At 47.2% G+C, this 25,234-nt stretch overlaps 2 protein-coding genes across 2 annotated transcripts in view; one reads left to right on the top strand and one right to left on the bottom strand.

Moving 5' to 3' along the window:
* Positions 1–310: 310 nt before the first annotated feature.
* On the bottom strand, positions 311–11,162 carry LOC8026967 (THO complex subunit 4-A). Its single transcript, XM_029977596.4, has 5 exons — positions 10,784–11,162; positions 8,950–9,099; positions 7,392–7,539; positions 3,172–3,310; positions 311–763 (listed from the first exon to the last, which is right to left on the bottom strand). Exons 1-5 carry the CDS (start codon positions 10,991–10,993, stop codon positions 646–648), a joined length of 765 nt encoding a protein of 254 aa, XP_029833456.1. The 5' UTR covers positions 10,994–11,162; the 3' UTR covers positions 311–645.
* A 454-nt stretch (positions 11,163–11,616) lies between these two features.
* LOC8026970 (cerebellar degeneration-related protein 2-like) overlaps positions 11,617–25,234 on the top strand; it is a 152,368-nt gene continuing 138,750 nt past the window's right edge. Inside the window, exon 1 of the mRNA XM_029977598.4 lies at positions 11,617–12,004. Coding sequence (XP_029833458.3) covers positions 11,908–12,004 — 97 coding nt within the window. The 5' untranslated portion in view covers positions 11,617–11,907. The remainder of the gene's footprint in view (positions 12,005–25,234) is intronic.

Below are 25,234 nucleotides of genomic sequence, written 5' to 3'. Positions count from 1 at the left end.
AAAAGCGTGTTCAAAGATCGCGACACGCCCTTTTAGGGAAGAATTGGATGCAAACAAACCTGGGGGCTCTCAAGCAAAGAATAATTGGGTCTACTTATTTGGAACACATGGTTTGGTCCATTCAGCTTTGTGGGACTGACAGCACTAATGACAGAGCTTTATTGCTCGGCTTGACCGAGGATCAAGCTCCGAAAGAAGGCCTTTGGGTGCCCCCCACTTGAGAACCACTGCCTTAGGCTTTCACACGCATGCCACCACGAGTAAGTGCAAGCTTTGTCACGGGCATTAACTCGCATCATACCACATCAGCCAATGTTTGAAATAGCATTTTATTCCTCAAATCGGGGACAATTCGCTCTAAAAAAAAACATTCGAAACTCGCAAATCTGCGGAAGAGCAAAACACGGAGGGGTCAGACATGTGCCAGATGAGGAATGCGGATGAATCTTCGGCGTGCACGTCGTGACATGAAAAGGACAACGAAGAAACTGAGAACGATGAAAAAAACAAAACGTGATGCTGCAATGCTGACTTTTTGTTTCTCTCTTCCGCCGGAGGAAACGGACAACAAATCTTCGAAGTCATCCCCCGGACAAGCTAGGTCTTCCCCGCTTGGGAAGGTCAATGTGGCCCATGATGTGGCCATCACTCCATCTTGTTGACGTAGGCGTCCAATTCGGCATCGAGTTCTTCGGCGGTCGGGACCTTCCGAGGAGCCCCGCCGGCGCCGCCGCCACGAGCCCCACGACCTCTGCCGCGACCCCTGCAAATCACGTCGCCACCATTAAGAGACGCCGTCAACAATGTGCGATGGACAGATGGTCATATATACACTTAACAGTTTTCTGACACAATTTGAAAAAATTACAAAAATACTAAATAAATTTTGTGCAATAAAAATACATTATTTTGTAAAACTACTCACAGTGTCCGACTTGTTTGTTTACAACTTTCAAACGTGCATGCCAAAAAGTGGCACGTAACGTCACCACATGTACATGTCAGGGGCAGCCTACTCTCTCCTACCTTCAGCTTGCCTCAGCGCTCCTCCTTTCCGCTTTTCTCTCGTGCGTGATTTTGCAACGTGGAAGAGAGGATGAGAAGGCTGGCCTTGGGGTGTACATGCGGTGACGTTATGTACCAATTTTCAGCACATGCGTTGGGAAGCTGTGGACTAAGACAAGTCTATAGCCGTTGCAACTCAAGGCCACGAAGGATGAAGCAGGTGGAAAGCTGATGAGAGGAGGAGGCTTTCCCCACTCCTCGCCAGCCTTCCGCTACCTTTTTGTGCTGCAGCAGACTACATTACTGTCAATAATTTTACAAAAAAAAATATATATATATTGCAGGAAATTTATGTTAAATTTGTCATTTTTCTGGGCTGTCTAGCTGGGCGGTCGCAGTACCGCCCAGGGATGATACAGTATAGACCACTTGCAACGTAACCGCTTATAGTGCAGGACCGGGTATAACGCTGCTTTTTTAAACCACAGGTTCGCCTCCCATAGAACTCCATGTAATTACATACCGCTTAAAATGCAGGCGCGCAAAGGGAAATACCGGTTATAGTGCGGTTTCTGGAACAGCCCGCTGACCGACCGGTGCAGTGAGCACGCTTCCCTGCGCGACACAAGATAACGGCGCTAGCCGCAAGTGGCACCCGCGGGGCAAAGAGGTTGCTCGAAGAAGCGAAGAGAGAGGCTTCAGTTGCCATAGCGACGGAGGGACGCATGTATGTGTCGTCCACGTGCGTGCGTCCCTCCGCTGCATTGGAAACAACTGGAACGACAGACCAATTGCAGGTCGAGGAGACGTGTTCGCGCACGTTGCATGCCGGTCGCGTGCCGGCTTCTCCTATCCGCAAACATGGCGTCGGTTGCGATCGTTCCGCGTAAAAGCGCCATCCTTGACTATGAATTTTCGTTGTGTGTTGCTATGATAACCCAGCACGTACTAGAAGGGAAGATCCACCCACTCGTGCGGCGATGTCGTGGCGGCACTCTCAAGACGGCAGAAACGCCCGTGTCGTCGTGTTTGTTTACTTCGACTACAGTGGTGCTTTCTAAGCATTTGTGTTTTCAAACATCGCCCGGATTTCTTATGTGGAGCATTTCATGCCTGCGCTCAAGTTGAAGGTACTACTGGTGCATACCGTATAAAGGATGCGAATTTTCAAGAGTTTTCATCACCGGAGAAAAGGAATTAAAGTTAGCAATCCTGAACACTTGCAACGTCCGTCCGCAACCTGCGACGCCGTTAAAAGGCTGCGCCAGGCAAAAGTCGCTCATTTCTTTCAAAATGTGTAATACACTTGAGAGAGAAGTGTACTAGTCTGGTGAAATAAAGACTTTCCTCAAACTAAGCTTTATTTTTCATCTAACATAAAATAAATTGTTTTACAAAGGTAAGTTGTCTCATGGCGTGTATTTTGGCCTGAAAAATTGATGTCTTCGTTATAGCGCGGTACCGCTTATAGTTCGTAGTTTCGCGACTCCCGCGACATATGTTATATGCGGTCTACACTGTATTTGGATGCGGCTCATAGATTGGACCTGAGCATTGTGTGGGTAGGCTGTGGACGCCGCAGTGGACGTTCCACCGCTGGCGTCCTTCGCTCTGTTTTGCACTGCCTTTCTTAAAACTCGACCTCACTTCGGTAGTTCCAAACGCAAGAAATTGCACTCTCCAGTGTCGTCTATCGCAAATCGGAATCCGAGAAACACAGAAAGCGGCGTCACCGAGAGCGATAGTCTCTCGAAGGTGGTCGATATTCACGTAAACCTGCAACATTTTGAGCCACTGCGAGTCCAAATTCTTAGATTTTTTTTTTATTTTACTCACGAAAGTAGGATGTCCGGGGATAGCAGAGGAAGCAAAATAAAAGACACAAAAATTTAAGAAAATAAACTTGATTTTTTGTCCCGCATCTTTACACAAACACAATTGAAATCAGTGCAAACAAGACTCGTGAGAGCCTAGGCGCCCATGAACCACTGTCACGCGATGCGAAGAGACAAATGACCGTCGTGGTGGCGTCAAACATTGAGGAAGAAAGACTGGCAATATTCGGAGTGTAGCTTTCTAACGACTACAGACCTTCCAGTTGTTACCACTCTTTCATATGAGGAGGCACACAATGGGGGAAGGTTGCTCTCAGCAACAGCAACATACCGGAAAGTGCCCCTGGTCCTCTGTTGCTGGACTCCACCGCCAAGGTTGCCCACGTTGGCTGCGTATCCCAACCGCGACGCCGGAGAGAGGGTGGCAGCTCCCACAGAAGACGTCACCAGTTGGATGTTCATCGGCCGACCTGAAACCAGGGGTGGAACTCATGAAATGTGCTTGGGAGCAGCCACGGGAGCAGCTAAAACAGCTGTTTTGGAGCAGGTTGGGAGCAGCTAAAACTACACTCTGGAGCAGGCTAGGAGCAGCTCAGATCAGTTTTCATTGCACTCCAGCTTGTGTCTTAGACAAGCACGGGAGCAATTTCAGTTGTGCTTAGCAGCCCAGATAAACATGAGTGGTTAGGGACCTAGGCAGATGGGATAACAGTGTAACAGATGCGAAAACTTGGAACTTTGTGAGCCTTGATATTTTCTGAGTGGCTTTCAGCTGCTCAAAATGCAAACCAGCACCACTTATCGCACAGTCCACACGTCCTCGACAGAGTGATTTTATGTGCGAACCACGTGACGTGCGTAAGCAACGAACGTGCAGTTGCGCGGAAGAACAGGGAAACAAATTTCGAGTTTCTCATATTGCGCAACTCAATATCGCAACAAAATTCGAGTTTATCCTATTGTGCAACTCAATATCGAAGCAGCAGACTACGATTAACGGAGTTATCGTATTCGAAGCGATAGGCAGGAGCAAGGTTAACGTATGCCGAGCAGATCTACCGCTCGCGTGAGAGCTGCTGGCCGGCAAGGTTTCGGATCGGACTGCGTTTCAGATCTATCAAATCACGATTTATCTTGCAGGAATGCGGTTCCAACTTCTAACGATGAAGTGCTCAAAGGAATCTTTTGCTCATTTGTTTTCAACTGACTGACGTCCGGATCCCGGGCTTCGGAGCCTCAGGCAATCTGACGCTTAACGACTCGACCTTACCTCGACCGACTTGTTTAACCGCTTATGGTTGAAGAATAACAATCCAGAGGCAGATGGTGTAGCGCTTGGAATCCGAACCCCGAGTTTTTTTCGCACACTTCCTACTCGGGATACACAGGGAGAATAAAGAGAAAAAAAGGATTGCAAGGCCGACCAAGCTAAACGCGATCATTGTTGCCAATCGAGTCGATAGAAACCGAAACCAAGACAAAATACAATTTTTTTGGCGCACGTTTTCCAATTTGGTGCATAATGGCGCGAGGTATTGACTGTGGCGCAGTTTCCGAAACATGGCGCAGGATGGCGCAGACAAATGCGTCTGGCGCAAAATGGCGCAGCCGTTCCACCCCTGTGAAACAGTGCAGGGGGGGAGGGCGGTTTACAATCTTGGCCAACACTGCACACAATTCAATACAAAGGCAATGCACAGCGTGAATCCTTAGACTCTTCTAACTTCCGGTGCTTTCAGTTGTGATCCGACATTAATAATGACTTTAGACCTCTTTAGTGTGCCGTCACAGTGCATTTCGCATCTCTTAACTATAGGCAAAAGAAATTAAGGGAAGCGTGCGACAGTAACACTCGCAAACTTATACGACAGCCGTGGACCCTTTCCGTTTACCCTTTTTGCCACTATCGATCAGGTATCCATGGGACACTTCCAGTCTGCTTACCACTGGACTGAACGATTTTCAGCATTGGTAGGGCGAAACTTATGTGCTATGTACGAGAAATGGCCACGTACAACGCTGTTTTGCTTATTTCATGCCCATGGTAACCGACAGGCGGTGCCACATGCGGCTGCAACGTAGAGTAACTGTAGAAGCTCCACTCGCGGAGCAGAGTACTGCAACTGTGTCTACGGGTCTCCCTTAGAAGTGATGGTCGCTTCTGCAGGAGACCCGGAGGCGAGGATGGCGTGGCTGTGAAGCGGCATGCGGAGCATTAAAGGCATAGTGCGGTGACGAGCCGCACGTGCACCGCCCTTTGTTTCCCGTTTCTCTTTATGCCCCCGCTCAAACATAGCACGATGAAAACGTCGTCCCCCTCTGCAAGCCGTAGCTGCGCATTGTTGTTTGGTTCAAGCTGCTCGAACGTGCCGGTCGCTTATCACTCCGCGCATGCTGCAGACGCAAACGTCCTCCCTATCGTCTGCTTCCCAGAATTTGGGAACACGTTTTAGAACGTAGCTCACATTATAAAACAACACGGCTATACTGCATCCGGTGGCCACATGTAATATTCAATGGGAACCTTCCTTCCATTTTAGTGAAGGATGTATATTTCGCAGACGGAAAGCGAGAAACGCGCTCCGCCCGAAACTCTGTGCCTGCAAGGTCACTTTTGCACACAACAGCTGGATCCAGCTTGGCGCACGCGACCGCTTTTCCGCCAATAAGGAGTTTGTGGTGAAATGAAGAGGAACGCAATACCTTGGCTCTGCAAGCAGAGACGGTACAGTTACTCTATTGTAGTGGTCTCAAGCTCCTTTGAAAGTGGGGGCCAGATATCTCACACCAGAAAGGTTGAGGGCCAATGTAAGACTGGGGCGTAGAAGGAAGAGACTGCGTGCTTTATGCTTTTTGTGAACTCTCAGTATTGCCAGTGATATCTTTAAATTTGATTTGTTTATAAGACTACTTTGGACCCTGACATGATGTGATAAGAATTAAAATGACACCGCTCCACCAACATGCTGGCATTTTTAATAGAAGTAAAACATTTTTAAAAGAACAAGTACACAGTCGATCCCGTTGCTCAATTCACGCAGGAATTAACCACGCTCAACATGTCTCTAAAAAAGCAAAGCAATATGGTAATATGATACTTGTCGCTCCCCTGATGACTCACTACTACACAACAACAAAAAAATACTCGTCTTTTAATGGTGGTATCTTTTTGAAGGCAAAAATCCCGAACTCGTAGTTTTATCTTTGGCAGTCGTTCCTGCTGATTGAGTTTGCGCAGCCGAGATGCATCCTTCAACGAATAGCTCGCGCTTGCAGCCTAGTAGCGGAATTATTGCACATTACAAAAAGCCGGGAAGCGAAATATAAATCAAAACAAGAAGAGCAAATGAATGCAGATAAGTATAAACTATGTGAATACGGTAAAAGAGCAGAGCAACTTTTTGAGCGAAAAGTAATCGACGAGATGAGAACAGTATGGCACATGCCACTGAGTATGAGACATGGGAACCGGAACTCGTAGCCGCCTGCCTGCGGGTTGCGTGCCAGCAAGTTGCGGGCTGCATGCCGTCCGCATGTTTGAGACCCCTGCTCTTTAGTGACACACTCGGTCACAGGCAAATGCAAGTGCATAAACCATCCCGCATTCACACACACTTTTGTGCAAAGGAAACATCCAACCACCCAACCGTGTGCTTGCACCAATAGGTTTGAGTGCATTAGACAATGGCAAGAACTATGCTACCCTCTACAACAACGCAGAAAAGAAGTCCAACAAGTATCTAAAATCTTTCCAAATACCCTGTTCGAGTCTTTCTGCAGTACTAGGCTGCGTGGTCGAGGCACGGGGGAGCACCAACACTTCATCCACCGACGATACTAGATCCCGTTAGCTTCGTTCACCGGGATCCAGCCCTCGTTTTAAAGCGATGGGTTTACGTGCGACACTTTGCAGCGATTTCGACTTCACGGGCTGTTGTCGCCACATACTAAGGAAAAAAAAAACAAAAAAGACTGTCTCCTCTTTGCGCGAGGAGAGGGAAGTCGGGACTTTCCATCGGCCGTGCCGCGCGAAAAGGGCGGCCTTGGCACCCCGCCGCCGAGGATGGCACGACGAAGGGAGATCCTTCGTGTCATCTGCTTCAAACAATTGTTTCCACACTCTCCTCGGATTGTGGAAACTCCCACTTTGGCAGTATCTAGTTGCTAAGCATAACGTTAACTGGTTCCAGAAGCTTCCACTGCATTTAACCACTTGCTTCGCGGATCACTGGGGGCGGTTGTCGGCGGCACCCACGACGGCTACGAGAACTCGCCACGTCGCACCACCGTCCTCGGGCGCGTGATGGCACCATTCCATTTGCATTGCACAAACGGTCTACGGCTATCGCTTCCATTTCTTTGTGCATTGTGGGAGAAAAATGCAGCTTTTCGTTCCGATTGTAGCTTGCCTCTAGCCCTCAGGTAAGTGCAAAGAAGCTCCTCTGCCCTACGTGCCGGCACCCTTTCTTTCCCAGTGTTTTTTTTTCCCTGGGAGTTCCCAAACCAAGTCTCTGATAGGGGGCGCCAGACCTTCGGGAGGATTTGACTCACCGTCGAGGGGTACCCCGTTGTACTGCTTCATGGCACGCACGGAGTCTGTGCGCCGCTCAAACACGACGTCTGCCGTACCGAGAGATCGGCCCGACCTGTCATAGTGCACCGCCGCCTTGCGCAGGGGGCCAAACTCTGCAAACAGCTCCTGGGCAACGGCAAAAGACGATTTGGGTTAAATTACGACGCAACCACTTCTGATAAAACAAACGGGAAACCGTGCCCGGATGGGATACATACGTCACAGAATTAATCTGTCCCGAAAAAGACTATATTTTGAGCGCAATATTTACGTCGACCCTGCGAATGATTCCAAAGCATGCTTCCATTTCAGGATGGCGATCCTGCAATGTCAATGAAAACTGGATTTGGCAGAGGTTTCTTCACTCCCAGTTTACCATCAAACTATTTTTTTTTTGTCTGCATTGACAGGCTAACGTTCCTCGGAAACTTGTTGGGATTAACAAGGACATTCGTATGATATTCACTTCCAACTTTATTTTCAACCCAGAGTTGGAGAAGGGGGCGGACAACTGCAGAAAGCTTGAGAGCATCTGGGGTCCATCAACATCATGTTAAAAATCTGCAATGTGCTGCAGACTCAAAGCTATTCGTGTTCTAAAAAAGAGGCAATGAAATGCCAGGTCAGAAAGCCATATCAGAGCGCTGCGAGGATCGGTGCAGGTCACCTCACGGCCAGAAAAAATTGGCGACATCGATATCACAGATACACAGGTCGTTCAATGTTTAATGTGTGAGTTGGTACAAGTTAAACATGTACCCACTAGCCCACCTGTTCATTTTACTGTGTTCAATGTTCCCAGGGACTTCTGTCCATAAAAAATTGCTGAACAAGTGTCGCATACAATGGAAGTTGCACGCACAGCAGCTTCAGCTGCAATAGTGGCAATCAGTGTGTCTGTAGCCATGGGGCAACGGGACATTGTTAACTTTCTGAAGAAGGAAGTTAAACCAGTAGAAAAATTGAGAGCATTGTAAGCGCAGTATGGGGAAGAATGAATGTCACGGAGAATAGTGTGCGAATGGCAACAACAGTTTGGCAAAGCAAGGCAGTCGGCGACAAACAAACCGCAAGGAACACTTTCACCTGACTGCAGCCACGCATCACAGTTCTTTCTATGCCAAGGGGAATCTGTGTCACACATTTCACGGCGGTTTTTCAAGGTGGCCCGTTACATTCACTTTGGGTATCTGTCCCTGAGGGCTGACCCATAGGATCATTTCCTGTCAATCGAAACATTGTGTATGTTTTCCTTTCTCCCATTCACACTCACACTTTACTTGCCTCCTCTCCCCACAGGAGCTGGTGTCTGAGCTACTCCCCACAGAAAGGAAGCTCTCGCTCTTCACAAACGGAAAGGAGGCATTGAGGGAGTTTCCTCCCTTTCAGTGGCTCGTCGGCCTTTAAGCACATCACACACTAAAAGGCCTGCACACTCTGAGAAGGAATGAATAGCTGCACACATGGCACAGTCAAAGAGTGGCTGTACGCTGTTCTGCCCCCTCTCTGAGGGTAAGCAGTGGCCCCAGTGCCCACCTTGATGTCTGCGTCGGACACGCCATAGTCCAAGTTGGAGACTAGCAGCTTGGACGGTCCAGCCGTGGTGCCTCCCAGGGCCCCCAGGGTGCGCCGGGTACCCACGCCCTCAAACATGTCATGCTGCCACCGGTCTGGAAGCTCCTTGGGCTGTCAAAAGATGGGACACATCATTATGTCGTCCACATCGAGACCAACACACAAGTAAACAGAGGCGTGGGTTGATCACTTTTCTCTATCCATCCCTAAGCAGATAGTACCGTCGATAGTGGGGACAACAATGTGACGGTTTATTTGTTTGAGTTTTGACGCAGCGCTCGGCCGATGTAGCCAAACGCTGTGTCAGCACTTGGCTGGGGCGTGCAATCTGCACCCTGTGCTCCATCGAGGAAGACATAAAAAGTCAGTTCATGGATTTTTGTGTGGCGACAAGGCACTCCCAATAATGTTTTTACCCCTAAGCAGACGGTGTGGCGGAAGCTATATGCTCGTTGAACCAATCGTATGTTTATTTACCACCACGTGATGTGATTGCACTACCGCTTATACCCACACACAGAGAGTGGAGTCAAGCGAATAAATGGAGGTAGTTGAAATGCCGGGCGACCGTGTAGTTCCCACCGTCAGGTTAGCGGTGAATTGTAGATGCAGGTCGAATTGAATCTCCGAGTGTCCCACCTTAAATATCGGGAAATACAAGAATGTGCTACACATATATGTCAACGGCCATGCAAGGCAACACGAGCAAATACTGTTCAATGCAGTGTGATAGCTAGGCCCTTGATGTCGGTGAGAAGCAAATGTTTTGCACACCTGGGCACTGTATTCTCCACCATGCTTTGAGCTGCAACCAGTAAGCCTTTGTGAAATGCTTCATTCAGACGATGGCTTAGACAATACACTCCACAACACACAAGCTGGTTCGAAATGTTTTTGTGAAGTGCTCAGAGTAAAGGTACGAGAAGTGTGATCTTGGGGATGTGTGTTATCCACTAAGAATCTTCCAGCGGAGTGTACAGAGCACATGGTAAGTACACCCCATGCCGTGACAGGCACTATCCTTGTTTTTAGGGGCTTCCTTTTGTTGTCTTAGCTACATCTCACTGCATGTCGACACTGGCCATCTGATAAAAAATAGGTCTCGATCGGCCTTTACCAGTCCAAGAAAAGCGGTTAGCCTGCGTAAGCATCGTAATATGACCAGCAAACTGACGATCGCATGTTCCCGCTAACCGCGTAGCGCCCCGTGCGCCCACTGGCCTCATTTCTCGACACGTCAACCAGTCTTTCATCGAACGTGTAACGAAACCGCAGAGAAATGCCACCGTGAGAAAGTACCCTTCCCGTCTGCAATGGACAACAACGCACGCGCAAATCGAAATCCTTCGTGACGGCTTCAAAACATTTCTAAATTCACGTCTCGACCAGGAACGACAAAACAATTACATCATCGGGCACGTCGCCGACGTCGCTACCTGCCCGCTTAGTTTGTCAAGGTCACGTGACTACTGCCTACGTTACCGGATTAGCGCGCTCGCTCAGACCGCCAAACACAAAAACAATAAAAAATAAAATATTTTACCGCCGTTTACAACGCTGCGTGAAATTCACCATTATCGCTCTTAACTGTGGTCTGTAATTTTAACCGATTCGCGAAGTTGACCATTAAAGCAAGCGAGGTGGGATCAGAGGCCCCAACCCCAAAATGGATTCCAATCGAATCACAATGTGCGACGCGTCAGGCGTCTTCCAAAGGCCTATATGCAAGCCGCGGAACTTGCGTGTTGCGGTCGCGACCACTCGTGCCGGCCCCAAAAGCAAGCTGGCGACTTACCCTGGCGTATGGCTGTTGGCGTACTCGTCCCCGGAGGGTTCCCCGTCGAACTGCGCCGCCGGCACCGGCGCCAAATCCACGTGCGGCGCCGCGGCCCGCGAAGGTGCCGCGACCGCGTCCGGCTCCTCTGCCTCGACCCCTTGTCGTCCGGTACTGTCCTCGGTTCAGCTTGATGATGTCGTCCAAGGACATGTCTATCTTGTCTGTCATCTTGTTACCTTTGTGTGGGTCGCCGCGCGACGTTTCTCGGTCCGGAGGATGACTTTTTTTAAGAATAAAAAGGGTAGCGTTAGCACTCGTTTGCAAATGAGACGACAAGAAAAGACCGGCCACAAAAAATGTCCAGATATGGCGGAAAACAAAACCGGCGACCGTGGCATGCCGGGAATGAAAAATGGAGAGCAGATGTGGTGGCCTCTGGCGTCGGAAAAGAACAAAACTAAAATTTCGGTTTCGTTTTCCATTTTTGTTTGGTGTTCAATATTTTGTTTTTTGTTTTGTATTTTAAATATAACACACAGTGTAACGCATCAAATTTAAAAAAAATATATATACTATATTAAATTACGACATTATTTTACAGCCGCTATCGCTTTAGATTACAAGTAATATTGCTTTTTTTGCTATAGATCGGGGAAACTTAACTTCAATTACTTAAAAAGAATAAATGATTAGCCTTATAACGCTTATAACCGTAACTACTCTGCATATACATTCGTGTGAATATTTTGGCACATTGTTTTCTTTCATTTAGTGTAAGTAATTGAAATCGCTAAACATAGTTGGCGGACATAAAAACAAGTTTCCAGTCTGGACACCCTGTTAAACAAACCGAAAAAAAAAAAAAAATCTAGGGAATAAGCGCACAAAATGTAACCGTCTGCTCGCGATTGCAAGCTGTGTCCCAGTTATGCGATTTGTTTTTCTTTTAAATGATGCCAAAAAGCCTTCGGTACCAGGATGCCAATTAGTTCTGTTGATCGCTCAGGATTCTCCGAATCATGCGTGTTGTGGCAAGTTCTAGGACGGCCTCAGTTCTATTAGCTCAATCAAATCATCGCGACAAGCCAGCGCCTGGATCCAACGGCTGATCGACTTTCCCCGGTCAGTGGTTGTTCGGAACCATGAAGTCCGACGGTGACTCCCCGGAACAGACCTCCAAGTCGAGGATTTCAAGCACGAGCAGCTTCAGCGATGGACTTCAAGAGTGCTACGAGACCGGTGAGTTCGGACGGAAGACCTCTTTTCTCCTGTGCCTCGCTAGCGTTTCATCGGGGATTTCCGATAAGCCTAACTCCCCTGGGCACGATCACTTGGGCATTCCGTGTACCTACGGGCGCTGATGACATTGACACGGTTGGGCGGGCGGTTCATAATTATGCATCTTTCCTGGTTTCGCCACCCCGAGGCAGCCTGTTTCGGGTGCCAACGTTGATAGCGAGCGAAACGCCAAAACAAGCCAGATTGTTTTGCTTTTTTTTGTTTTCTTGTTCATAGTATTGTCAAAAAAAAAAAAAATAATAATGCGGAGGTGACACTGTCGCTACAATAAATAGTACGGCAAAGTAGTACTACTAATAAATAGTACGGCAAAGTAGTACAACAAATAGTACGGCATTACAGTGCGAAATGTTAAAATTTGAACGTAATAAAAGCAGGCGCCAAACATTTAATCCAAAAGTACTGCTCTGTTTGCGTTATCTCACGCAGGGATGGGCAAAATACATGCAAATATGTATCGAAATACAAATACAAAATACTCCGGAAAAAATGTATTTAATTACAAATCTAATTATAATTCCGAAAAAGCATTTAAGTACAAGATACAAATACAACCAAATGTATTTGGTCTCCTCCCAAATACTTTCCCAAATACATTCCTCAAAATTTGCGTCAGCGACTTCAGGGCACCTGCAATGGGTTTCTGGGTATCTCATCTTAATTTAGCATCCCACCCTCGGGAGTTAGTGTGCGAGGCTCTAGTAACGTAGTAGAAATATAATCACAAAAAAAAAAAAAAATGTAATCAGCTTGGACGTAATAGGTGAAAAATAGAGAATTTTTTATTGTTGCAACTCGCACCAGTTACAAAAATCTGGACGACCCGCGCATTTAGAATGTTCCAGGCAAAAATATGGATGGAAATCAGGCTGGACAGCATCACAAGTTGTCACAGGCACTTATTTAGCCAGTCTGCCTGTGAACGTCGATTTCGTCACTATTCTTTGCCTGGACTAGCACCGTAATCACAAAGTCACTAAACGCTTGTGCTTGATTGAGAGACACTGCATTCGGTGCAGAACGTAGTTTTCTTCCTGCTCTGGACAGTGCCTTTAAAATAAAGCCGGAGGAGAAAAAAAAAAAAAAAAAAAAAGCCCCATGGCCGAATAAAGGATGGAGACTATATCTTACAACCACATGCATAAAAACAAGAATTGTCGTGACAATAAATTTGAGGGATGTATTTTCGCCCACAAAATTGTATTTAATTACAATTGTATTTGAAATACCCACGTTTTAGTATTTAAATACACACGTCAAGTACATTACCCAATTTGTGATTGACTACAAATGCAAAATATACAAAGTATTTGAAATACTGCCCATCCCTGATCTCACGTAATGCACAAGTCACGGATGATATTTATTTATATTTTTCATTTTTTCACTGTAGCTTCAGGACCATCCCTTTAGAGAGGGCAAAAAGAGAATAAGTGCAGGATACAAACAAGGCTAATCTAAATATTTACGAAACCAAGAGCAGTGAAGTTTTACATATTAACAATAAAGAAGATAGTTTGTTTTCACAATTTTAAGCGAATCGACTGGTGGCATTGACACTAAATGGTGAGAGAAGGTGGTTCCGTTTGGGTATAAAATTTAAATCAATACAAATTTAAAAAAAAATTCTCGCCAGTTTATTTAAAATTTAATGGAACCACATCGCATCGTTGACGACGCAGGACAAACATTCAAACGGCTAAACTTAGCGCAACTTGTCGAGTCTGCCCGCCTCAGTAACAGTAGATGAATTATTCATACGACATCACCCTGTTGACGCGAATTTTCCCACAAAGTAGCCGCCGTTCTTTTTTTTTTTTTTATGGTTTAGACGTAAAACCTGATGGGTATGCGGCGAAAGTCAACGCTCGCGATTTACGTAGCTTTCCCCCTTTCGTCGGCTTCAAGGCTTCAGCTGGGTGGTTAATCCCCAGCGCCGACCAATCAGGAGGAAGCCCTTTTCGTGACGTCACTCTCATATGGGCGTTCTCACTTTATGTTTTGCTTGGGACTTTTCCGAAGGCTTTTGATACTTCTACTTTTCCGAAGGCAGCGACTCGATTGTCTGAGCTGCACCTTCATGCGCTTTGCAACAGCCATATAAAACAAAGTTAAAAAAAAAAAAAAAAAAAGTATTTTTCATTCTGTATTTTGGTGCGGGTTTCGGATAGAAAGGTCGTCAATAACACACAAAACGCAAAAAAGAAAAGAAAAGAAAAGCTCTGCAAAAATTGGGAGTTGTTTAGTCTCTTCACCACATGCGTTTAGAAGGTTGCAGACATTTAATTTTTTTAGCCACAGCACGTGTTTGGATTGTGTTGTGACAACGTGATGCTTGTTTGTAAGGTGACTGTTCTCAAAGTTCCTATGTATATTTCGAAAACTGATTGTTTTGTCAATGCGTTACTTTTTAACTTTTTTTTTCTTTTTACTTTGGATAGTTTATTAATTTTGTTCGTACTTTCCGCAATGCCTCGACTTCCCTAATAATCTGTCTCTCAATTTGGTACAACAGCCTGTCATAAGCTTTCACCGACGTCATTGGTCAGACATAAGGGGGGGGGGGGGGGGGGGGAGGGAGGGAGGGAGGGGGGAGGGCGCTCGAGAGCGTAAAAACCCGTTCACACACTTGCGACCTCTTAGAACGACGAGAGGACACATTGGCGCCATCTATTGGGTAGCAATGTAAACTTGGCGGTCCGGTACATTTTCTATTTCTCTCGCGAATTATTCTTTCTTTCTTGGCTCGAAAAACGTTTGTCAACGTTATAAACGAGCCTTTCTTATAGGTATTAGGCACGTTTGACCTCTGAAATCCCGCAAAACCTTCGCTCTTGTGAAATGCTGTTCCAGGGTCACCGCATAGATGGCGCCAGCGTGCCAGTGCGTTCTCTCGTCCTAAGAAATTTGAAGAGGTTTCAACAGGTCTCGTCTCTCTCGGTCGTACTCGGTTGCAAGTGTGTGTACGGGCCTTAATGCTGGCTAATGTTTTTATTTGTGAATGACATATGAGAGCCCAACTACACAAAACGCAATTTGCGGCTCGAAATTCGTTTTCTTCTCGCCCGAAAACCACCTATCGCGAACTGGCCGGTTTGAGTCACGCTCACTCTCTTCTCCGTGGTCACATGCCGTTTTCTGTGGTTTAGACACAACCACCAAAGATAATCGAAGTCGTCGGTCATTGAAGGCACATACTCGATATTAAAATTATTAAAAATAAATATGATATCTATTTTTTTCGTCTTTCTAAATAACTGCAATTCCGTTCATTGAAAAAAAAAAAAAGTTGCACAGCCACGTGACCTTCGGTAACTCCGTTCCCTCCCAGTATAGTTTTGGTGTCGAGCAGTTGCGTTTTTTTTTTTACTTTATTAAAAATATACGTAACGCTCGCAAAATATTGATTGTGTATATCTTGTGGCACCATAATAAATCGCCTGGCAAAATAGTACTACTACAAAATAGTAGTAACAAAAAGTAGGACCAAAAAAACCCCGATTACTTTTTTTTTTGCAGTGAGTCATACGTGCATTAGCTATTTTAATACGTTGTACAACTCGGCTATCAAGCCGCTCGTGAAAGTTGGCACCGTCGGCTCAACGTCAGTGCACTGTGCATCGAACTGAAGTTTTGGGGTGTATTATATGGGACAAAAAGTGTAAGAATACACTTTTTTTTTTTTTTTTTTTAGAGTGTATAACAACGCCTCCTAGATCAGAAAGCCTAAGTGCTGAATTTTCCCGCGCCACTAAAAAAGGTCTCCGTAGCCACCGATTGGACCGTAGCTCAGCAGAGCTACAGCGCTTGCTCACAAGGCCTTCCACAGCCCGTCAGACGAAGATGGTAGCGCGCAGAAGCCAATTCCTGGAAGCAGACAACCAAGCCGCCGTCGTCTGGCAACGAGACACGCATCGTTATCCTGTACCAAGCATGCAAGAGAACAAACCTCGCAACAAAGGGGAGGGAGTCTATAGAGAGATATGAAGTTACAGACGGATGCGATGTCACAGGTGAAGCATTGCCGATATCTATTTCGTTGACCTAATAATTGCTATTTCACACACACAAAAGAAGTGAACATTTCTTCCTAAAAAGGTATGGTGTATGTGGTTTTTCTCCATAAAAAAAAAAAAAAAATTGCGCTTGGGAGGCTTAGTAAGAGCCATAAAGTTATTATAATGTACGCTTGAGGTTCAACTGGCGCTACAATGTCTATGCGACTTTCGGGAGGCAAATTGAAGCAGACAGCAACCAGTCCACTTTTGCGGTGCTCCTGTGCATTCGTTTGGGAAAGAGCGTGTGCATTCTGCCTCTCCGCCGGAAAACAACATGGAACACTTTGGTTATTTGGGTCTTACCGACTAGTATACTATGTATCTTTATTAACATTGCGAAAGCGTAATTGCTTTAGTTCTTCATCGGTGAACGATGTTTCTTGATCGGTTTAATTTCGCTATATTTCGGGCCCAAACCTCTGTTCCCCAGCAAGTGTGTAAGAACGAGTGACGATGCTAAGCAGAATAACAATAGAAAGGAATATAGAGTGTGTTCAAGGCTCGTGCAGCCTTCCGGTGACGCTTAAAAATGGCTAATATGTCAGTCCTGTCACTATATGAAAATGAACCCGTCTTGCATCGTTACGAGCGTTTATACACATTCAAAACGCAAATATTATATGCCGGCCAGCTTTTATGAGGCACTTGTTCTCTAAGATTTCGAGCGTGCCGGTGACGCTTTGAACGTAACAAGCAGCTTCGAAGAGCCGAACGAATAAAGCAGTGCTTATTGAAAATCGGGCTGTACTTCGTGGCATTCAATTATTTTTGATCGTACATGCACAGGGAGTTACTGATCCAGTGTTACTGCGTAGTTCCTGCCTCTCTTTTGGTTTTTCAGGTGTCCTTCGTTTGTTCGGCACCGCGACTCCAGCAAAAAGGACGCCGCCAAGCGGGAAAACCGGGAACCAGCCGGTCCAGGTCGCTCCGCGCCCCTCCGCGTCTCTGGTGGCTTTCGCGGAGACGCGCGTTGTCGGCGCGGTGGCGAACAGTGTAATTCGACGGAGGTCCGAATATTTCTTAAGTTTGCCTGAGTGATCATTAGTGTGGTGAAGCCTCAGTAGATTGTTTTCTTCTATTACGTGTTTGAAAGCCCGTTTACTCCACAGCACACGGTCGCGTGCAAAAGGAAAAACTTTTTAATTTTTTTTCTGCCTCGAATATCATTCAAAGTGACGAATGCTTAGTAACTGATACTGGAGGGAACATCAATGTTGCAGTCAAGTGAATGGGAAGGTTCGATAGCTGCTTTTCTTGAGTTTGGTTGTGTTCGGTTAGCTTCAAGTTGAGCCACCCACGCCGGTCGGTGCGTTGGCTATTCATCTCGGCTGCTTTTCGCCGAAAAAGCCTCTGGACCACACTGAAGGAGTTGGACTGATTTCGCAATTACTTGATTCAGGAAAACTTGCTCGCTGCAGATGATGAATGAGGGAAATTATCTGTTTTCAAAAGGTGGGAGACAAGTCTCGCAACGTTAGATGCTGTCACGGCATTTTGACCTATCGCGCCTCCAATATTTATATTACGAGGACATCGAAGCCAGCAGCAATATACGTTTACATTGGTCGAAGCAAAGTTCAATGCAGAGAGGTTCTGCGTGGATCTTCAATGAAGACTCTCTTCAGTTTGTCTCCGTGCTGCCGGCTGTAGAACCATTTGGCTGAGTTTAAGTAGTATGTCTCCGTCTATCAAATATACTTCTATTCAGCAGCTCACCTAATAGCTAGTCAACTAAGCTCATATTTCAACCCGAAGGATATACTAATATCGCTCTAGTGGGACCATGTACGTAATATAATACATAACCCGCTCGTCAAAATGACTTCCCGATTGCTACTAAAACCTGAATTGAAATACGAGTATCAGCTGTTTAGTGGGGCGCCGGCGGGTTAACATGGTCTTTGGCTCAAGAAGCGCTTGCTTAATTTTCGTAATTATCCTGCAGCCTGTGTTGTTGACCGAGCAGACGACTGGAGCTGTTTCGTAAACGCGGATACGCACAAAAGCTCGATTTCGCGGACAGATAAGTCGCATGGTCGAGGCATGCGAGTTAGCTGAAAAGTTACTCTCTGTGGAACAATTCTATAGTCATCGCCGCTTTCCTTAGATGATCCAAACTGATTAGTATATTACCGTCTATCCCGAGCCCATAGTTTCGGTTTTGAACGAAATCTCCGAAACGAAAGTTTGACACGAAAAGAACAAAAAAACACCAGCAAAACAAAACTATACTTTGCAAATTTATCTGCACCGGCTACACTTAACCGTCTCAGTTCAAATGCCTATAAAATAGGGCATTAAACAAAAGAAAATCTGTTAAATTGAACGCGCCACCTGTTCAGGCGGCCCGGCCGAGCCGCCGCGACCTGGACTCAGCCGCCATGTTTGTTTGGTGGTGGCGCCCCCTATAGGTCGGTGGAGTCGCGAATACCCCATCCTGAAAAGCGCCGACGTTGTGTTCGCGCTAACAGTGTCCGGTACAGTGCACATACATACAAGTATGAAGTCGTCTTAGCACCCTTTTGAATGCGATGAATTGGAAAGAAGAACGCCGTCACTGATCAATTATTTCGTCTGCCTGACTGAGAAATGTTCCAAGCTACCTAGTGCGTACGAATTATTCGGGATATTTTTGTGTTATAATCGAGGGCAAGGAGAAATTGCACTCACTTTTTCCCATAGAAATGCATTTCCAGAACTCAATATTTGACTGGTTGCTGTCAGCTTTAATTTTCCCACACTAGCGTCATTTGAACCTCAAGCGTACATTATAACTCTATGGTAAAAACGGTACACAGCTCCCCCCCCCCCCCCCCTTCACTTTCCTTCCCCCTTAAATTGGCCCCTGCACGCAGACAACATGATATTGATTCGGTAACGATCTTGGTTTGTTCAAGGTTCGTGTCGTGAATTTGTGAAGGCCGTAGTCTTGGCTGCAGCATTGAAGTGTCTTAAGGCGTCGAGCAACCCGAGATAAGCGGTCATTTAACCCCTTTCCAAGGCTGCGGAAAAGGGGAACTGAAGCAGATCTGGCTCTCGTCTGCTGCGCATTTATCTACGCTAGGATATAGATGGTAAAACTGGAAGACAAGTTACAACCAAAAACGTCTTTAAAAAAAAAATGTATACGATTTTTGAAAGACGAGCCACATGAGGCATTTTTTCCCCGCACGGAAATCGTAATGCTTTACGATTTCTGCTTGCTTCACCGGGTTTTCTCGCGCCGAGCCGTCTAAAAATCGGAGGCTCCGTCCGCAAAAAAATATCTGGCGCTCCAGATTTCTCGAATGGTTTCCGATTTTCGCAACAAGGGCACGAGGGGGCCTAGCTGCCGTCCGAATTTCGTTTGCGGTTTCCGCAGTATGTTCGGTCGTTTTTCGCATCATCCGTTCCAGCCTTTGTGGCACCGGAGTTACAGCGATGCCAGGAACGGCGGCGCTGCGATCGCATCTAGCTCGGCACTGCAAGTTTAGAGAGATTCTGTTGCTTGTATGCTAGTACGCTTCAACGGGTGACCTGCCTCTTGGCTGTAGATAACAAATTTAGCCGGTGCACTACAACCGCTGACCTGGGGTCACATTCTGCGTTACCGCTGCCTTTAACTACGGTAGGGCGGGTCTTTAATCTTTCGTTTTCCTTAATCCCTGTCTCGGGTTAATTCGCATCGATCTTCCGTTACTACACTTCCTCTTAGCCTCCAAACAGCGCCATGGCAGCTATTTCCGACCCTATACGCGATTTAAGGTGTGAAGTCGGCGGGGAAGGGGTGCATAATCGGGTACGGTGACCCCCCTCCCTGGCAGGTCACGTGACCACCTGGTCGCTCTGCTCGAGGTGGTTGACTCGGTGATTGGGGCTTTGCAATCCAAGAGAGCGCGGGAGCGACACGCTTCTTCCGCGGAAGAAGAGGCCACTTGACCCCTTCCGCCTTGCGCGATCGAAAGTAGGTCCGTGGCCTTCCGCCTCGAGGCGTGCCTCCTGATGGCGTGGGCGATAACTCCCCGGCTGCTCGCGTCGCAGGCGCCGAAAAGGGGGCGGCGTCGGCCGTGGGAAGAAGGCGCGACGCGAATGCACACACCGCGGACTGCTATGCGCCGGCGGTGCCTTTCCGGCGCTTATCACCCGCGTGAAAACTGCCGAATCGCTGGCCTGTGGTCGCATGCGCGCCGTCTCGTATATATTTCGTGGAAGAAAACTACTGCGCATGCTCGAAACGACTTCCACAGCCCGGTGGACAAAGATGGCGGCCCACAGCTTGACACATTTCCTGGTTCACACACTTGCGACTGATTACCACGTGTACCTTAAAGCTCTTCAAATCTCTTACGACGAGAGCAGAGCCGTTTATGCTGAGAGAGTTTGGCCTGGTTTTGACAGCCTGGCAACCGCAGCAGCGTAGTCTGACATTTGGGGGATGACTACTTCCGTCCGCCATTTTGTATCTCTGATTCATAGAAACTCTATGCGATTTCCCAGGAATAAACAAGATCCAAAGTGTTAGTAAGAAATTCTTCACCAAGAGAGCATCAGACGTAGCAAAAATTGTGAGCAGCATCAGAGGCTTTATTCGACATTTCGAGCAGAGCTTGCTCTTTTTGAAGTGCAGTACACTGAATTTGTGTTATCGCGAAATCCGCTGCTTCTACCGGGCAACAAGCTCCGCCCATTGGCCTAACCCTCTTTTAGTAGTATTGGTGCCGAGATGTTTAGGTGGCGCCCTCGTATGGTTTCCATCTGTGACGTCACGACTAGGATTTGCCTCGCCTTGACGTCACCAGTTGTTACCCTGGCTACTTACCTTCAGATGCGACGACGAGTTCGGTGGTGTGCTTAAAAAGCACAGGGGAAGCTAAGAGCCATCGCAATCCGAAACTAACACCGTCGAAGTTGACAATCCGACAACGCTCATGTGCCCATGGTTTGGCCAATCGTGGAGAGCTGATCGCAGCGACGCTTTTGGTCGCGCACATCGCTAATAAATGGCTCTGGACGAGAGAATAGAATACACTGGCGCCATCTATCGGGTAGCCGTGGAACAGGGCTACCCGATAGGCGTACATATGCTATTTTTTTTCTCGCATCATTATTATTATTTTTTTTTTTTTGCTCAAAATATTTTTGTCATTGTTATAAACGACCATTCCCCATAGATAGTGCGTATAGACCGTTTTATCGTGGGTAGCTCCATTTTGAGAGCGAGAGAGAAAAGGGGAAAGGGCTACCGATGCTTTTCCCCTTGCTGGTTGTGCAGAAAGAGTGAAAGTCTCGGATGAGAGGCTTGGCCGGTGTTGGGTGTATGCAGTGCCCGAACTTGGTTCGCGCTTTCTTTTCTGTTCTAAACTCGGAAACTTAATTAGAGCCACGGGCTTCGATGGCAAAAGTCTCCCGGTCATCGGGAGACCATTGCTGGGTCATAGGGTGCACGAATAACGACAGAAAGCGTCGAATACTGTCCGAGGACCTATGTAGCTTGCAAGGAATCCGGCGAGGCGAGAGCGGCTGCAATGTCTTTGAGCTCCATTGATTTCCGGATGACTGGAAAGGATGAACCATTTACCAATTTTTGCTTGCAATGGGCCAATTTCAACGTCATGGGAAGAAAAACTAAAATAATAAATTCTGGCAATTTTTTTTTTTTTCTACACGTTTTACATATTTTTTTGAACGCAGATGCTGCAAAAGTTTGAAGCCTATTTTTCTCGCCGTTCGATGTACGTTCGCGGACGGGGATAGATTTCTCCGTTGAGTGCGCTTTCCAGGCGACAGCGATGTTTGGCGGAGAACCAACATCCGCAGAGCGTACGCACTGGTCACGTTTATGCTGTGCGAACATCGGTTAATCCTTGCACCGGCTAATTTTAACCTTTTTAAACGCCGCTCACCATTTACCGTGAAAAAAAAAAAATTCTTCACAATCTTTGTTTTTGAAGGAAATTTTTCACTAATATATTGTTTTACAAATTTTAGTTGCCAGGCATAAAGTATACAATAAGATAGGTAAAATGCCTCATGATGCAATATCCCCCCCCCCCCCCCCCCACGAAAAAAAAAAAGCGAGGGTTTTAGGTGTGCTTATTTCTGTACATAGCGTTTCAAAAGGTTAATTAATGAAAACAACTAAATCAGTAGAGTTTAGCAGGGCTTGAAGCGCGTGGGAAGCCCGGGGGTGCACGCTAAAGTCACCGGCATGTCATGCGCGTTTTCGGCGGTTGATTGGTTCATTCGCGAACGAATCGGTCGCCCCGCTCTCCGCGCGTGCGGGGTGGGAGCTTGATCACGTGACAAAAGATACACTTGTGACTGGGTACAACGAGCATCAGCAGTAGGGTCATTCCACGTCAAACGCCCCAAACGTTGCCCTCGATCATATGTGATATTTTTTTTTTTTTTTTAGAGCGCAGCTCTTAGGGACCCGTTTCCAGCCTGAGCGGCGTCGGCGTAACCGGGAAGGGGGTCACGTGACCCCCCGAGGTCACGTGACCCCCCTCCCCCGAGATCACGTGACCCCCCGGGGTCACGTGACTACCCGCAGGTGACGTGACCCCCCTCAGTACCCTTTCCTACTCCTCCTCAAGAGCTGCGCTCCAATTCGGCGTTACAGGGATTTGTAAACGGCTTTCATTTTTTTATGTGCATCGGTTTATTTGCACTTGACCCGATTCATTTCTCGCCCGTCACTAAAGCAGTGCAAAGAGGAGAAGGAATAAACTTTATCGAATTCTGAGTCGACGAAAGCTTGCGCAGGTCGTTTCCAGGTGGGTGGCTTTCTCAGTCCAGGATGCCACGGTCCCGCGCTGCCATGGCTCTGTTCACCAGTTGGGACTGGTCCTCAGGGCTTGAGCTAACTAGCTGGTCGTCTTGCTGCTCCGCGGTCGGTAAACCAGCGAAAAAAAACAAAAAAAAAACATTTCTAAGGTTAGATATGCTGGTTCATAGATACAATATGCACTGGCTTGTGTCATGAAAGAATTCACCTTCAAGTGCCCGAATCGTGCGAGTTGGTAAAAGTGCTTCCTTTTTTATGTGCAGTGCGTACCATCGAAATTGCTGGTTGCTTTGCAGAAACTGAAGCTCCTTCGTGCCCTGTCGGTGCAAGGGGTTGCCGGAAAGTAACGCGGGCCAAAGGCGGTCCCTCACAGATGCTCAAGACCCGATGGACACAGATCGACGGCTCCTTTCTCTTCGTTCAGGGTCCCCGAGCGTAAGAGATAAGAGCCTTCGATCTGTCTTCATCGGGTGACACATTAGCAATGAGTGAGCACGACACAACTAGAATCCGTTGCAACTCGAGAAGGTATACGGAGATTGAAAGGAATGCCAGGGAGGAGGAAGCAGACGGAACGCTGGAGACAAGAGAGGGAGAAACCCTTTTCCTGTCTTCATCGTTCCGTCTGCTTCCTCCTCCCCGGCCTCCCTTGCCCTCGCCCTACCTTCTTGAGCTGCAACGGACTATAGAGTTGGAATTGTAACCCCTCCAGCAGGGAGCATATGGGGCTGTGGCAGCAACAAAACTCCCCGATAAAGTGTTGTGCTTCGCGTTTCTTAAGGCCCGTTCACACTCTTGCGAGAGAGACCCGACCGGTGTTTAAACCTCTTGCGATCTCTTAGGACCAGCTCCGCTGCAGCGCATCCGGTCCTAAGAAGTCGCAAGAGGCTTCAAAATCGTTCTGGTCTCTTTCCGTCTTACTCGGTCGCAATAGTGTGAACGGGCCTTTATAAACACCGGCAACCATTTCCGTGCGCGAGCGCGAGAAACGTGCCACGAGCGAGTACTTTGCCCACCAGTTGCTTCCAGGGGCCGCACAGGTACGGGCCTCGTGCAATGGCGCATTTGACGTTACCTGTAAAACGAGCGTAAACACATCGGGGGAATTTAGTGGCATCCCTGGCCAGTCCGTTTGCAGACATCGCTATTGAAAAGAGGAATATATAATCCCGTATGGTTGGTCCAAACACATACCAGAAATTACGACGAAAGCATATGTCATACGTAAGTTCTCGGTTTATTGGAGACATTCGTGCGCTTTTATGTTGTTTATTTTTCTCGCACTTATACTTATGAAAACAAGTTCTGTCCCCGTATTATGATGCCGGCAGCCGAAACACACGAGGAAAATGATCACCGGAATAGGGATAGAAAGAAAGAAAAACTCAGAAAAAGAAAAAAAAAAACGCGTGGTGATGTAATTAATGATTGCCCGGGTCATAGCATACGTAGTCGGACCATTTAGGTTTAAGGTGTACATTGAAGTACGTCAGCTTGCACTTGCACTCGAACCGGACTCTCTGTCCTGTCTGTCAAGCAAAGTCACAAAACGGAGGAAAAAAAATTCGGCAGAGACACTTAAGATTGCTTATGTGTAGGAATGCTTTCGCATTCCTACAAGAAGCGCGCCACGTCTCCCTTTTTCACACGGCCCTCCGGCGCTGACATCCCGCTCCCCACTGCGCAGGCGCGGCGAATCCCACCGGCTTCACGACGGCTTCGGTGACGAAACATCCGCGTTGCTCTGCTTTTCTTTGTGTTTTATTTCTGAGGCGCGTTCTCGAACCAGAAAGTGGTTACCGAAAGGTAACCACTTTCTGCTTCAACGAAACGGGTGATTCAGTGGAGTCTTCCGCCACACCGTAAACAATGAGGTTGTTATGCCGGCTCCGGTTTTCAAGGGTGTCAACCCTTGCAGCCATCGCAGTGACGTTTCTTCCTAAATGATGGACATAATTCTCTCATCTCTTAAGGTCAGGCTCTAATTTTGAGAGACACTCAACTTTAGTTTCAATTGAGGATAGCCTTGCTTCTGAATTGTCTAATGTGTTCGTCAAGTTTATTTTTAATTTCTGATATGCTGTTGTTTAGCGTCTTCTGGCCTTCAAGGATCGCTGCCAACTGAACTTCCGTCAGCGGGCCAGGGTTGAGTTCCAGATCTTCGCTCAAAAGAAGAACGATGAAGCAGAGTGAATCAAAACAGGCGGCAACGCACTCCAATAAAGCTCCCGGGCGAGGCAGCACTACAAGACAAGACAGAAATGCTTTTCACACTAGTGAAGGAAGGAGTTTTACCAACCTGGATAGCAAACAAGAGCTGGTTTAGCCGTGGCCGCATCGTTGCAC

The sequence above is a fragment of the Ixodes scapularis genome, unplaced genomic scaffold (genome assembly GCF_016920785.2).
Source record: "Ixodes scapularis isolate PalLabHiFi unplaced genomic scaffold, ASM1692078v2 PGA_scaffold6__148_contigs__length_123643588, whole genome shotgun sequence".
NCBI classification, from domain to species: domain Eukaryota; kingdom Metazoa; phylum Arthropoda; class Arachnida; order Ixodida; family Ixodidae; genus Ixodes; species Ixodes scapularis.
The sequence above is the reverse complement of the archived record's forward strand: the minus strand, read 5'-3'. Positions and strand labels throughout refer to the sequence as shown.